Source organism: Peromyscus eremicus, chromosome 8a (assembly GCF_949786415.1).
Source record: "Peromyscus eremicus chromosome 8a, PerEre_H2_v1, whole genome shotgun sequence".
In the NCBI taxonomy this organism is placed as follows: domain Eukaryota; kingdom Metazoa; phylum Chordata; class Mammalia; order Rodentia; family Cricetidae; genus Peromyscus; species Peromyscus eremicus.
This window is the reverse complement of record NC_081423.1, coordinates 15,288,520-15,301,945: the sequence shown is the minus strand read 5'-3', so window position 1 is coordinate 15,301,945 and position 13,426 is coordinate 15,288,520. Positions and strand designations below refer to the sequence as shown.

The 13,426-nt window shown below is 51.4% G+C and overlaps 1 protein-coding gene across 1 annotated transcript in view; it reads left to right on the top strand.

Moving 5' to 3' along the window:
- The first annotated feature begins 3,681 nt into the window (after positions 1–3,681).
- Stk10 (serine/threonine kinase 10) overlaps positions 3,682–13,426 on the top strand; it is a 96,489-nt gene continuing 86,744 nt past the window's right edge. The window contains exon 1 of the mRNA XM_059270234.1: positions 3,682–3,929. Within this exon, the coding sequence (XP_059126217.1) occupies positions 3,774–3,929 (156 nt within the window). The 5' untranslated portion in view covers positions 3,682–3,773. The remainder of the gene's footprint in view (positions 3,930–13,426) is intronic.

Genomic DNA, 13,426 nt, shown 5'->3' with positions numbered 1-13,426 from the left:
TTGACAAAACTCACTGAACAGTGAGCCTTAAGGGGTGCATCTTTCTTTCTTTCTTTCTTTCTTTCTTTCTTTCTTTCTTTCTTTCTTTCTTTCTTTCTTTTTCTTTCTCTTTCTTTTTATTTTATTTTATTTTACAATATAATTTAATTCTACATATCAACCACGGATTCCCTTGTTCTCCCCCCTCCTGCTCTCTCTCTCTCTCTCTCTCTCTCTCTCTCTCTCTCTCTCTCTCTTTGGTTTTTCAAGACATCATCTCTCTCTTTCTTTGGTTTTTCAAGACAGGGTTTCTTTGTAGGCAGTTGTAGCTTTGGAGCCTGTCCTGGAACTCACTTTGTAGACCAGGCTGGCCTCAAACTCACAGAGATCCCAAGTAGTGGGATTAAAGGCGTGCCCCACCACTGTCCAGCAAGGGGTGCATGTCTATTTAATGTAGATTAATCATCAATAAATTTGATTGTTGGTCTTTAAAGACGGGGTTTCTCTGTGTAGCCGTGGCTGGTCTGGAACTTGCTCTGTAGACCAGGCTGGTCTTGAACTCAGAGATCCACCTGCCTCTGCCTCCCTAGTGCTGGGATTCAGAGTGTGCACGACCATGCTTGGCCTAAATTTTTTTTTTTAAATGTCTATTGGTGTTTTGTCTGCATGTATGTCTGCACCACCTGCATGCTGTGCCTGGGAAGGCCAGAAGAGGGGGTCATCACATGGAACTGGAGCAACAGATGCCTGCAATGCCCTGTGGGTGCTAGGAATAGACTCTTCCTCTGGAAGGGCAACCGCTGATCTTAACCACTGAGCCATTTCTCCAGCCCCTTAAGTTGATTTTTTTTTTCAAGTTAAAAAATATGACCCACCTGGGGGTGTAGTTCTGTCACAGAGCATGTTTCCTATGTACAAGGTCCAGGGTTCAGTCCTCAGTAGAAGGGAAAATAACCACAGATAAAAGCAGATTTTATTATATCAGTATTATTCATACTTGTTCAACAGAAGACACTATGAACAAAGTTTACATATGGATGAAAGGTTGAGAGGAAACATTTTCAATATCTAAACCCACCAAGATAGTATCTTTAAATATTCAGGTCCAGAGCAGGGGGGAAGTGTTAATATCTAAACCCACTAAGATAGTATCTTTAAATATTCAGGTCCAGAGCAGGGGGGAGGTGTCTCAAAAAAAAATCAGGTCAAGTGAAATGGCTCAGTAGGGCCTGGGGGTCTCCTCAGGACCCACATGGTGGGAGGAGAGAACCAACTCTTAAAAGTGTCCTCTGACCTCCACATATATATGCATGCTCTTGCACACTCACCTATAAGCATGCATGCACACATACACACACACACACCATGAATGCATACACAAATAAATAAAAAACAAAATTCCTAGAATCAAAACAGACAGGAAATCTGACTTTTTTAATGTGCAAAGAGTAGGGCATGGGTGGTAGTGCATAGCTTTAATCCCAGCATTCAGGAGGCAGAGGTAGGAGGATCTCTGTGAGTTTGAGGCCAGCCTGGTCTACAGAGCAAATTACAGGACATCTAGGACTACATAGAAAGACCCTGTCTCAAACAAAACAAAACAAATCACCTCCTCCCAAACCCAGCAACAACAAAAATGGCAAAGGACATGGACCAGCAATTCAAAGGAGTTGAAAAGCGTCTAATAAAACTATGCAAACTCTCCTGGGCAGTGGTGGCACACACCTTCAACCCCAGCACTTTGGAGGCAGACTCTGAGTTCGAGGCCAGCCTGGTCTACAAAGTGAATTCCAGGACAGCCAGGGCTGTTACACAGAGAAACCCTGTCCTGAAACAAACAAACAGACAGACAAACAGACAACAAAACTATGCAAACTCAGACTATTAATTGAGATATACACATCAAAAGCACTATTTATCGTACTTACAAGGAATTGATAATTCCCATTTTAAGTTGTTCCAGAAAGCAGGGTGGGGGAGGGGCACAACCCTCCGGCTATCTTCATGCATCTCTAGGCCACTGTGAGACCCCGAAGCCAGAGACAGAAGAACGAAACCCGATTTAACGTCAGTTTGTAAGTACCTTTGGCTTTGTTGAACCTCCCTTTATTGCTGCGTTTTTCATATATAATTTACATATCCCCCCTCCCCCCAACACCTTACGAAAACAAAAGACGCTCTAGTGATTTGGGACGAGTTTCCCGAGTTGTAGAACTGTCATTGTAGTTCCTTTTCCGGGCATTTTCATCACCCCAGTGAGATTCCGCATCGTTCATTCCAGCCAGTCCCCACGTCTGGAAGCCAACCCTTAACCGGCTCTCCACAGCTTTGCCTTTTCTGGACCGGTCATATAAATGCAGTCATACCTCCTGCGGTCTGGCTTCCTTCACGTAGCATGACATTTTGGAGAGGACCTTTCTATTTTTATTCTCACTGTGTTTTCTTCTGGAGCTCTCGCGACCCTACCCGGTATAGCTGCACAGACTTCAGCGGGTCCCACCGAACCCAGTGACAGACCTACCCCTCGGTTCGTTCACAGGCTGACTCAATGAGAGCAATTTTGCGTGACATTTCCTTCTTTCAATAATACAATTTCCCCACACTCATTCAGCGGCGGGAACAATCGAAAGTGGGGCAGCCTTTATTCGGGGGCGCCTTTTGCACCCACGAATCCCCAGAGCACCATATTCACTCTCTAGCCGGCTTTCCTAATGGGAAACCGCACTTCGCGCTTGCGCGCGGCTCCAGGAATATTTTCGAACTGAGTCCAGAGGAAGGGGAGTAGCAACTTTCTCAAAGTTAGTGTGAGAATCACTTGTTCATGGGGAGGGTCACCATCACAGGCCCTCCAGCTGCTCAGCCCGCAGCACTGTGCGCTAGAACCCACGTCCTGATACCAAGGAAAGGCGCCTTGCAATCTGCAGGACCCCAGCAGCTAGGGTGGAGCGACGAGGGTCCCGCCGCCAGGATGGAGAAGAAATGTACCAGGGATGTCTCCGGTTTTATGTCTAATCGGGCTTTTTTTTTTTTTTTTAATTGGTAAAAGAACTAGAAAGTTTTACTTAATAAGGACTATATCTGCTAACCTACCACGAAGCCTAATAGGTCCTAAAGGAACTCTGTTTTTCTTGTTCTGAGTCCTGGTCCTCTGTGGCTGGCGGGGGCGGGGAAAGGCCCGGATTGGGGGGCACGCGGCCGCGGGGCTCTGCCTTCTGCACGCTTGGAGGCAGCACCGCGCTTGAGATCCACGTAGGAAGCGGGGTGAAGGCAGTCTGGAACTCGCGTGAACCCTGGGGCGAGCAGCACCGAGGACCAGCGTGAACCCGGGGCGAGGGGCGCAAGCATCCAGCACGGGAAAAGGGCGAGCCAGGCCGCTGTAGGCACATTCTACGCGCTGATGCACCAGCTTGGCATCGACGACGATCGCAGGGCGATAGCCGAACCCCGAAGGTTTGGGGTTCCGGGAGGCGCCAAGGGCCCTCGGGCCGGCCATCCGGCGGACTACAGTCTCCAGAGTGCCCCGCGGCGCGGGCGGAGCCGGGAGCTCCCGCAGCCAATTGAGGGGTCTCGGGGCGCCGCGGAGCAGGTGGAGCCGGCAGGGACCGGCGCGCGCGCGGGTGCCGGGCGTCCTGCGGGCGGGTCCAGGAGGGGGCGGGGCGGGGCGGGGAGGGCGGGGCGGGCGGGCCGCGGTTCCGGCAGCTCCCGGCAGCGACCGGCTCACTTGGCCAGCGCTGCGCTGCGGGGAGGGCGGCTCTGCGAAGCCGCAAGTCCTCCCGCCGCGCTCCGGACCTAGCATGGCTTTCGCCAATTTCCGCCGCATCTTGCGCTTGTCCAACTTCGAGAAGAGAAAGTCCCGGGAATATGAGCACGTCCGCCGGGACCTGGACCCCAACGACGTGTGGGAGATTGTGGGCGAGCTGGGCGATGGCGCCTTCGGCAAAGTCTACAAGGTGAGGGTCCCGTTGGCTGCGTCTGCCGGGCCCTGCGAGCCCCTGACCCCCGCGCAGCTGCTTCTGAGCACTTCCTGTGTGTCCCGCACTGGACACAAAGGGACGTTTGTAGGACCTCAGCATCCCAGGGGGCTACCCGAGGTACCCCCGGGAACACGGTGATAGTGGCACATCTTTTAAAGCGGGGCTACACCGATGTTGTGGGAACGTTAAGGCTCAGGGTTGTACCTGGGAGGGTTGGGAGTTAGGGACACTCCTGAAGATGAGCCTAGACAGGGACTCAGGGAGGACAGAGGGGTCCTGGAGTGAGCGAGGACAGGCTGCGACTGGAGGGCTCAACGGAAGGCGAGAACAGGGTCCTGTGACTGCAGCTGCAGGGCACAGATTCGGCTTCTGGACGCCTGAGTCACCGGAGGCTCCCTGTTAGCAGTTACCTCTCCCCTGGAGGAAGACACGGCAGAGGCTGTGCGCAGGAGTGGGTGGGGCAGAGATGATTCCATTTAGACACGTGTGCAGACGGACAGCTCCTGGGGTTTGGTCCTCTGAGCAAGTTCTGAGTGCCTGGGTTGTTGTTTAAGGTACCTAACTCGTACATCTTGACTCCACCCTTCTCATTTCCTCGGGTGGGGGGGCGGTAAAGTCTCCCCCGCTAACCTCCCATGATGGAGTCTTGTTATGTTTCTCAGCCTGGCCTCCCACCTTGCGATCAGCTTGCCTCAATCTCTGGAGTAGCTTGGACTGTAGGCTTGCCCACTGTAGTCTGGCATCCCCTACTTTTATTGGGAGATTCCCATAGTTCAGCTGCTGTTAGTTGCCCACCTAAGCCCTAAGTCACTGTACTTGGGGCTTCTGTAGAGGGATCACTGACCCTAGGATTGCCCTTTCAGGGTGCTGGACCCCAGAAAGGGCTTTTCCAGCTCCCCGATTCGGGGCTTGTTCTCTTTGACTTGAAATTGGTCTGCTAGAGCCTCATCTCAGAAGTGTGCTCCCTAGGAAGTGGTGCATTAGCATCACTGGGAAGCTTGTTAGAAACTAAGACTCTCAGCTGGGTGTGGTAGCACACACCTTTAATCCCAGCAGAGGCAGGCAGATCTGAGTTCGAGGCCAGCCTGGTCTACAGAATGAGTTCCAGGACAGCTAGGGCTGTTACATAGAGAAACCCTGTCTCAAGAAAAGAAAAACAAACAAAACAAGCAAAAGGAAAGAAACTAAGACTGCGGCCCAACTCAGCCCTTCGGAGTGCTCTAGAGGCTTGGAGCAGTGGGAGCTGGGAGGCCAGTCAGACCCACGGAGATCTCTGTGAGCTGCACTTCCTGTCAGAGGGCTGAGGAACCCCAAGGAGAGCAAAGTTCCCCGGTGGGAGAGTCAGGCAGAGGTCATTCCACATTCCAGCTGAATGGATTTGCTGCCCCTTGGCTGAGGGGTTTGCCCATGTTTGAGGGCTACCAGGCCAGCCCATCCTTTCTGCTGTCCTCATGTCCTCTCTCTTCTGATGCATTCACCTGATGACATTAGGAAGTGGTCCCCAGCTTCTGGGCTCTCCTGCTGTCCTGAGCACTGTCCGCTCCCCACCCCGCTCACTGTCTCTAACTGTTTCTGAGGGCCTCCCCTGAGTTCTCCATGCTTGTTTTTCTCTATTAGAGACTTTCAGTCACCTTCTTGTGTATCTACCCTGTAATGCTCTCTGTTGTTACTTTGAAGCATACTTGAACTTTTTAAAAAGTTTCCTGTAAAGTGTCCTGCTATGCTGGCGGAACCTCATCTGTCTCTATGACCCTTCCCAAGTGTCCTGTTCTGCCTTTATATGGTTCATTTTTATTTAAATTCAAATGCAGAGCTTTGCTTTTCAGAGACGAAGAGTCTCCCTTGCCATTTCTGCTTGCTGGGTAAAACTGCTGTTCCCAGGCAGTTAGTTCCAACTAAGGGAGCTCTGATCACTCGGCATTTTGTTGCCTCCTGGTTCTTTAAAGCATATAAACCCCTTTGAAGAGTGACCCTAGTTCCCAAAGCTGGGAGATGGCTTCAAGGCAGGAGAAGGGAAAGGGAGACCAGGAGGGTCATATGGCAGCTGGTACACTGGACAGTTTGTCAGGGTCGGTGATGGACTGCATAGACAAAGACGGCCCCATGAGACTCTGTGAGCTGAGGCTCACTCCTGTTTAGCCCAGTGCCATACCTTGCATGCAACACATTCCCCACATGCTTATGACACTGACATAGCAAACCTGCGCTTCATGCATATAGAACTGTGGCATGTAGGGTGACTTACAGCGCCAGATGCTTGAGGAGGCCATCAAGGGACTGTCACTGCCATGTACCTACTGTGATATGCTCTATTACTTCAGAGCATAATCCAGCTTTTTGAAGTTTCCCCTAAAGTGTCCTGGTGGGCTGGCAGAACCCCATCTGTCTCTAATTTGCCCTGTCTCTTGATTAAGTATCATTTCATATTGGGTTTAAGGTTTTGTGTGTGCGCCCACATTTGTGCAGGTGCCCATGCACATGTGTGCAGATGTGTGTGGAGGATAGAGATTGACACTGGGTTTCTTCCAGAGCCACCGTCCACCTGGAGCTCACTAATTTAGCTAGATTGGCTGGCCAGCAAGCGGGGATCTTCCTGCCTCTGTCTCCCCAGCCTTGAGATTACAGGCTTTGAACTCCTGTACCTGGCTTTTTCTTGTGGGTGTTGGGATCTGAACTTAGGCTTTTTCTTGTGCAGCAAGTCCTTAGCGATGGAGTCCTTAATTTTGTGCTATTTTGTTCAACATGGCCCTAGATACAACAGGCTATACTATTACCATGCGTATGTGTTATGTACATAGACACACTTTGGAGCCCAGGTAAGGAAGCCATGCCACTGTGTATGTGTGTAAGGGTTGTGTAAGTACATGCTGTACCTCCTGCAATGATGAAATCACCTCATGATGCATTTGTCAGAACGTGTCCCCATTATTGAGTGACACATGTCTGTGTTGCCTCTGTGACCTTAGTATCTGACATGCCATTCTAACTAAACTTCATGTGTGTGTGATTATTGGATTCTAGAGGGTGGAGGGACTAGAACCCATAATGCTAGGCTTTGCTTGAATACTTTTTCCTTGGTGTCCCACTCAGGAAGATACTCCCTGTTCACAGTGCCCTGTTACCAGCCTGCCTGTCCTCCAGAGCTGCTGCTTCCCCCGCCATTCCCAGAGCACTTACAGAGCCTTTTTATTTTTTTAAACTAAGACCCTCTCACCAAGGGGCGTGACCTCTATCCACTTCCTGGTTCTTTGGCCGGGTCACTGAGGCAGTATGAGAAATTCGATCTTGGTTAAATGGCTGGGACTAGCTGTTGCCGGGTGGCATGGCACCCGGAAGGCAATGGGCCATGGGTGGAGAAGATGCTGGTTCTCACCCCCATCCTCTAAAGAGCAGAGCTTCTCTGCACAGCCTTCTTGATAGGGACTTTCTTGGGGTTTCCCTGGCCTGTGAGTTCTTGGGAGGCTCTGTTCCCCAGCATGGATCGGCCTCAGGAGACAGGGAGAGGATTGATTCAGTCCACCGTCAAGGCCGTTCTCACCACGTTCATATGTGATGGAAAGTTGGTTCTGAAAGAAAATCATTTCTAGTTCATTACTCAAATTCAAAATAAGGCTTATGGGTGGCATGTTTTCAGAGTTCTTATCGTGAACCATCATCCTCTCTAAGGTGGGGTGGGAAGGAGAGGAAGTGTTTAGTCTCTGCATTGGAAATCTGCCCTCAACAGAGTCTGATGCAGAGCGCTGGCTGATCATGTGCCCCGTGCTTTGAGGGGCCACAGAGTATAGGACTGAAAGGGCCAGGCTAGTGGCTGAGGTGACTTCTTTGCCTTCTGGAGATTGCTTTGTGTTTGAGCTTCTAAAAGGTTAATTTGTAGCCAGGTGGTGGTACTGTGGCTCAGGCCTTTAATCTCAGTGCTCAGGAGGCAGAGGTAGGTGGATCTCGGTGAGTTCCAGGCCAGCCTGGTCTACAGAGAGAGTTCCAGGACAGCCAGGGCTACATAGAGAAACCCTGTCTGGAAAAACTAAATCAAACCAACCAACCAAACAAACAAAAAGGTTGGCTTGTAAAATGAAGATTGTGGGAGGGGGAGTAAAAGAACTCAAAAGAAAACCAAAGTCACCTGAGTCCCACAGATCACTGTGTTTATAGTCTTTGGTGCTGGGTCCAGGCCCTGTGCACACGAGGCAAACATCCTACACTGATCTGTATCCCCAGCCTGGACTTTTGTGTCTGTTTTTGTTTTTTTAAAGAGGATCTTGCTCTGCTTTCCAGGCTGGCCTCAGACTCCTTCAAGGTCTCAAACAATATCCTTCCTCAGTCCCTTATGTGGCTGGTTATACAGGCATGGGCCATTGTGCCTGGCTGTCTTTTTTTCATTTTATTTATTTATTTATATTGAGGCAGGGTTTCTCTTGTGTAGCTTTGGCTGCCGTGGAACTCACTCTGTAGACCAGGCTGGCCTTGAATTCACAGAGATCCTCCTGTCTCCTCCTGTGTTGGGATTAAAGGCCTGCACCACCACCATCCGGCTTCATTTTTTTTTTTTTTTAACTACTAACAAATTAAAATTTAGAATGCAGGAAGGTCACAGCGTGGGGATAATTTGGGGGAAGGGCTGTTGTCTGGCCCACAGCTTGTTTGGAGGGGTCCAATGCATTTTGCACTCCTTGGATTTGCTCTGATCAGCTGTCATCTGCCCTTTTTTGCCTGACACTTAAGCCAGGTTGACTTTAGCATTAGGATAAAACTGGTCCCTGGCGTGTGGAATGGCACAGAATAGCCTTTTCAAAGTTAGCGTTGTAGCAGAGCTGACTAGGTCGAGGAGCAGCTTGTTTGGAGAATTCTTTCTCTGTTTTAAATGCATTTTTAGGCCAGACTCTGAGATAGGAATGACTGGGTCGGAGGGCATGCCTGGCTTGAGGGTGACTTTGAAAATACAGTGAGATGAATTTATGGAAGGCCCTTTGCTGCCTCCTCTCGCTAACAGCCAACCCCAGAGTCTTTGTGGATCCCCAGAGAGTGAGGGGACCTTGGCAGCTGTGCCCAGACCTCAGGTGCCCTCAGCTCTGCTGGCTTGGGGAGCTGTTTGTGTCTGGCTAGGCAGAGCCGGGCCGGCAGTGCTGGAGGCCTCCACCCTCCAGGCCAGGCCTTCCCTTCTCCTACCTCCTCTGCTGCTCCTCAGAGTTGGAAAGCCTGGGTTTCCGCCTGGCTCCCCTGGGGCCGTCCAGAGCCTCCTGTATCCTCCTCCTCCTCTTCCTCCTCCTCCTCCTCCTCCCTTACTGCCCCCTTCTACTCCTACTCCGGAAAGAGATCTGCCCCTAGGCAGTAACCTTATTTCCTCTCAGCCTAGTATTTTTAAACTCAGGTCCAAGCTATTGTGAGCCATTCCTCACTCGTCATAGTACCCTGTCCCTCGAGGGCACCTGGCAAGGGTCTGCTCCTGCTAATCCATCTGTATTGCAGCTGGCCTTGGTCAGCTCCCACCACACTGGACGTTTTCCAGCAACCTCAGAGTAGGCCAGGGTAGGTGTGAGCGTGGCTAGCTGGAAGGAACACTAATGCTCACGCTATCCCCGTCTCTTGAGGTTACCCAGATGAGGGAGAAACCCCCAGGGCCATCCTCTGGGGGCATCTTAGGACAGCTGTGGAGGGCAATAGAGTCTATGTTCCATCCTGGCCCCGTTTGTTCCCCAAGCCAGCGGCTTTCCCTGCACCTCAGCTGTCTGCGAGTAGGTGTCTACAGTGCAGAGGAGGCGTCCACGGAGAGGAATAGCTTTACCCCTGGTCCCCTCGGGGCAGTGCCAGGGTTGTTTATGATTGTTGACACTCCCGGGTGCTGCTTCTGAGAAGGTCCTGGCATGGCACTGCCACTTAACTGGGAGCAAAGCGGTAAGACTACGGCATCTGCAGCTCAGCTGGGGTACCTGGGCTTCTTGCCTGGGCACTGTTGACACTGGTGCCGGGCTCAGTCTTCACTGTGTCAACACGAAAACACTGTTCTCACCTCGGAGGGGATAAGTTAGTCCTGGGACCAAATACGAGTGCCGGTATCCAGAACACAGACCCGGGTTTCCCCATATACTCTGCTCCACTGCGGAAGTGGTCACGTGAGATTTTTATTAGTCACAGGATAAAGTAAATCATAATCGATCTGTAGGTGGGGCCATGGGTAGGAGGGCCACAACAAAGTGGGGGACAGGGTGGGGCGACCCGGAGGACACTCCACTATGGGCTTCAGGTGCTTTCTGAGGACGTTCTTGGCATTGGTACTTGCAGGGATGTTAGGTTTGAACAGGGACGGGCAGTGGATAGTTAGTTCTCAAAGGGACTCGAAATAGCCCACGATAATTTGTCTTTTGTCTGCAACATTTTAATTCTCCCTAATCTTCAAGTTTAGTCATTTGGCCTTGTAGAATCATTAACACAGGCATAGCCTGACCCTCCCTCCCTCCCTCTCTCCTACTCTCCTGCCCCCCTCTCCTGGGAACTTCAGTTCACAATTGTAGGCTTGCCCTATGCCTTGTAGATAGATGTTCTCGGCATCTCCAGCTTGTATCCACTGTCCTTCAGATGCCTGTAAACCCCCACCTAAGTCGTGGCCACCAAGACTATCCTGAACACCGGCACATGCTCCGGGGTATGAGAGGGGAGGAGGAGCCCTCCAGCTAATCAGGTGGTCATAGCTGTGTGCAGTTCAGCTGGAGCAAAGTCACCTCCACTGTCCAGGGGCATTGGTCCCAGAAACCCCACTTAGGCACTTGCCCCGGAGTAAGCTCAGTTTTGTCACATAAAGCGGGAATAGTATTAACACAGCCTCCCATCCACTCTCCATCATCCTTGGATAACTTCTGACGCCTACGGCACTGAAGTTGCTGTGTGAGTCGCTGTACTGCATCACTGGAGACCAGAAAAAAGTCTGTACGTGTTCAGTACAAATGCGGTTACAAAAAACAAAAAATTTTTTTTTTTTTTTTAATATTTCGAGACAGGATTTCTCTATGTAGTTTTGGTGCCTGTTCTGGATCTTGCTCTGTAGACCAGGCTGGCCTCGAACTCACAGAGATCCGCCTGGCTCTGTCTCCCGAGTGCTGGGATTAAAGGCATATACCTCTGCCGCCCAGCAATAAAAAAGTTCTTAACCCGAAGTTGGGTGTGGAAGCCACAGGTGTGGAGGGCTTTCTGTCCCTCTCATCTCCTTGTGTTACATAAGAAAAGAACCGAACCTTGGCGTCAGAGAGATGAGCATTCAAATCTTGGCCGCCCCACTTAACCACCGTGTGATGAGAGAAGTGACTGGCTTGCCTCAGTTTCCCCATGTGTGAGTAGAGCTGATAAGATAGCCACCCTCAGAGCTGTCATGGGAGTTAGCCTGCACCAAAGAGCAGCAGGAGGTCTGAGGAGGTGCGTAAAGACAGCAGCCTCCGGCAGTCACTGTGGGCTGGAGGCCGCCCATCAAGAGAGCTTGTACAGGGAGCAGCGGACAGGACAGCCGTGGTGAGGGCAGGGCAGCCAGATGGTGGTCAGAAGGCAGAGAGAAGGAGGCCGGGCAGGGCAGTGGGTAGGCATGGAGACCCGGGTTGCCCACTGCCAGCTTTTGAGCTTGGTTACCCGAGAGTGGGCTTGTGTGGCTTCCCCAGGCTAAACTCAGTGCCACTTGACCTTGACATTTGAATCCAGGAAATTGCTCCCAGAAGACCAGTAGTGATGGGTCTCCTCTGGAAGCATCTCATTGGCTGATAGCTTCTAGATTGTGTTCTTGCAGGGCCACATCTGTAGGAGCAGGGGAGCCTGGCTGTTGTCCCGGAAATGTCCCACAGACCACAGGAGCCATACAGGGCTACCAGAAAGAGTGACTGTGTAGTACAGTGGTCATGTTAGCATCTGACAAACATGGAGAGACGTTGAGTTTTCTTCTGAAGTCCCTGTACTCAAGTGTGCGTCTGCGCAGGCCTGCCTGATCTCTGGTGCTCTTTGGTACTGTTTGTGTTGAGTACCATAGAGCTGGCCTTGTGTCCCCACATCTCTGGTCCACCCTGCCCATGCCGCCTTCTTTCCTTCCAGTGGTTGGTGGGTTTGAGCATTTGAGCTGGGCATACCCGGGTGCTGTCAGGACAAGGTTATGTCTGCTAGTCCCGTGGTCTGCATAGCCATATACTGTAGCTGAATACAATCAGACAGTTATGATCACAGAGCTAGAGGCTGGGAAGGCCAAGATCGAGGCTCTCATAGATTCGGTGTTTGGCAAGGACCTGCCCAATGCCCTTGAGTCTACTTCTCCTATCAAGACTCATCCTAAAGTCCTGTTCTTTTATAACCTCATCACCATGTCAAAGTCCCCGTCTTCTAATGCTGTCATCTTGGAGTTAGGATTTCCACATATGGATTTTTGAGGTGGACGTAGACATTCAGATCAGAGCGGGAACTGAGTCAAGAGGCCTCGAGTGACACACTGAGGAAGTTAAATACAGCAGTTTTCATCTTAAATAATGTCCTGTCATCAGCCTCTATAATGTCAGAAAGGACCCCTCTGTGGATAGGAGAAAGGGGACAAGGCCATGACCAGAGAGTCCCCTCATTCTGTACAATGTAGGGACAGAGGCCCAGAGATGTCCAGTGACTTTTTCAGTGTCACACAGCCTTTCTGTAGCAGGACTGGGACTTAATCCCAGGTCTTTTCTGTCCAGGGGCCTATACCTTTCTCCTCCAGAGAACAGAAGAAAAGCCTAAGGTCATCTTAGAGAAGGTTGCTTCCCTGTGATGTCTCCTCATGGCCTTGTGGGCTCTGCGTCTAGAAACATGACCTTCTTTCAGAGCCTGCTTCGAGTGGATGTTGATGGTGGCCTCCCCTGCAGAGGAAGTGGTGATGGGCAGGATGGCGGAGGAAGTGGCTGGGGCCTCTGAGGGCAGAAGATGAGGAAGGTTCTGTCACCCTCCTGGGCCCTGGTGGGTGGGTGGGGTGGCTGGGAGGCAGGACCTGCCATGGGGAGATACACCCCAGGGCCTCCTGCCCCCTCCCTCCCAGGCGCCTCCCACTTCTCTCTCCCTTCCCTTTTCGCTTCTGCTTCCCCTGGTTGCTGTTTTCTTCTTCCTTCCTCCACAGCCTAGTGACTCTTCGGTTGAAACCAACAGCTTTTTATCATAGCCAGGATGAGGGGAAGGGCGAGAGATGGGGCTTTGAGCTCCGGGCTGGTAACTAGAGGGTTAGCTCTGACAGTCCCGACAGAGACATACGGTGGAGGAGATGGGGGACTGACTCTCCTGCCTCCAAGAAGTGCTGAAGGAAGGCAGTGCTTTGCGACACATGACCCTAGCAAGGGCTTCCCATTATTGCGGCAGTCATGGGTGCTCTGGCAGCCAGCTCCTCCCATTCCTCAGAATGGCCTGCTTGGCTTCCCCTTCTCATCCCAGTCAGGACTCTCCCCTTCAGAATTCAGAATCACACCAGGCTCCCGCGTACATGTCCTATGTCCTTT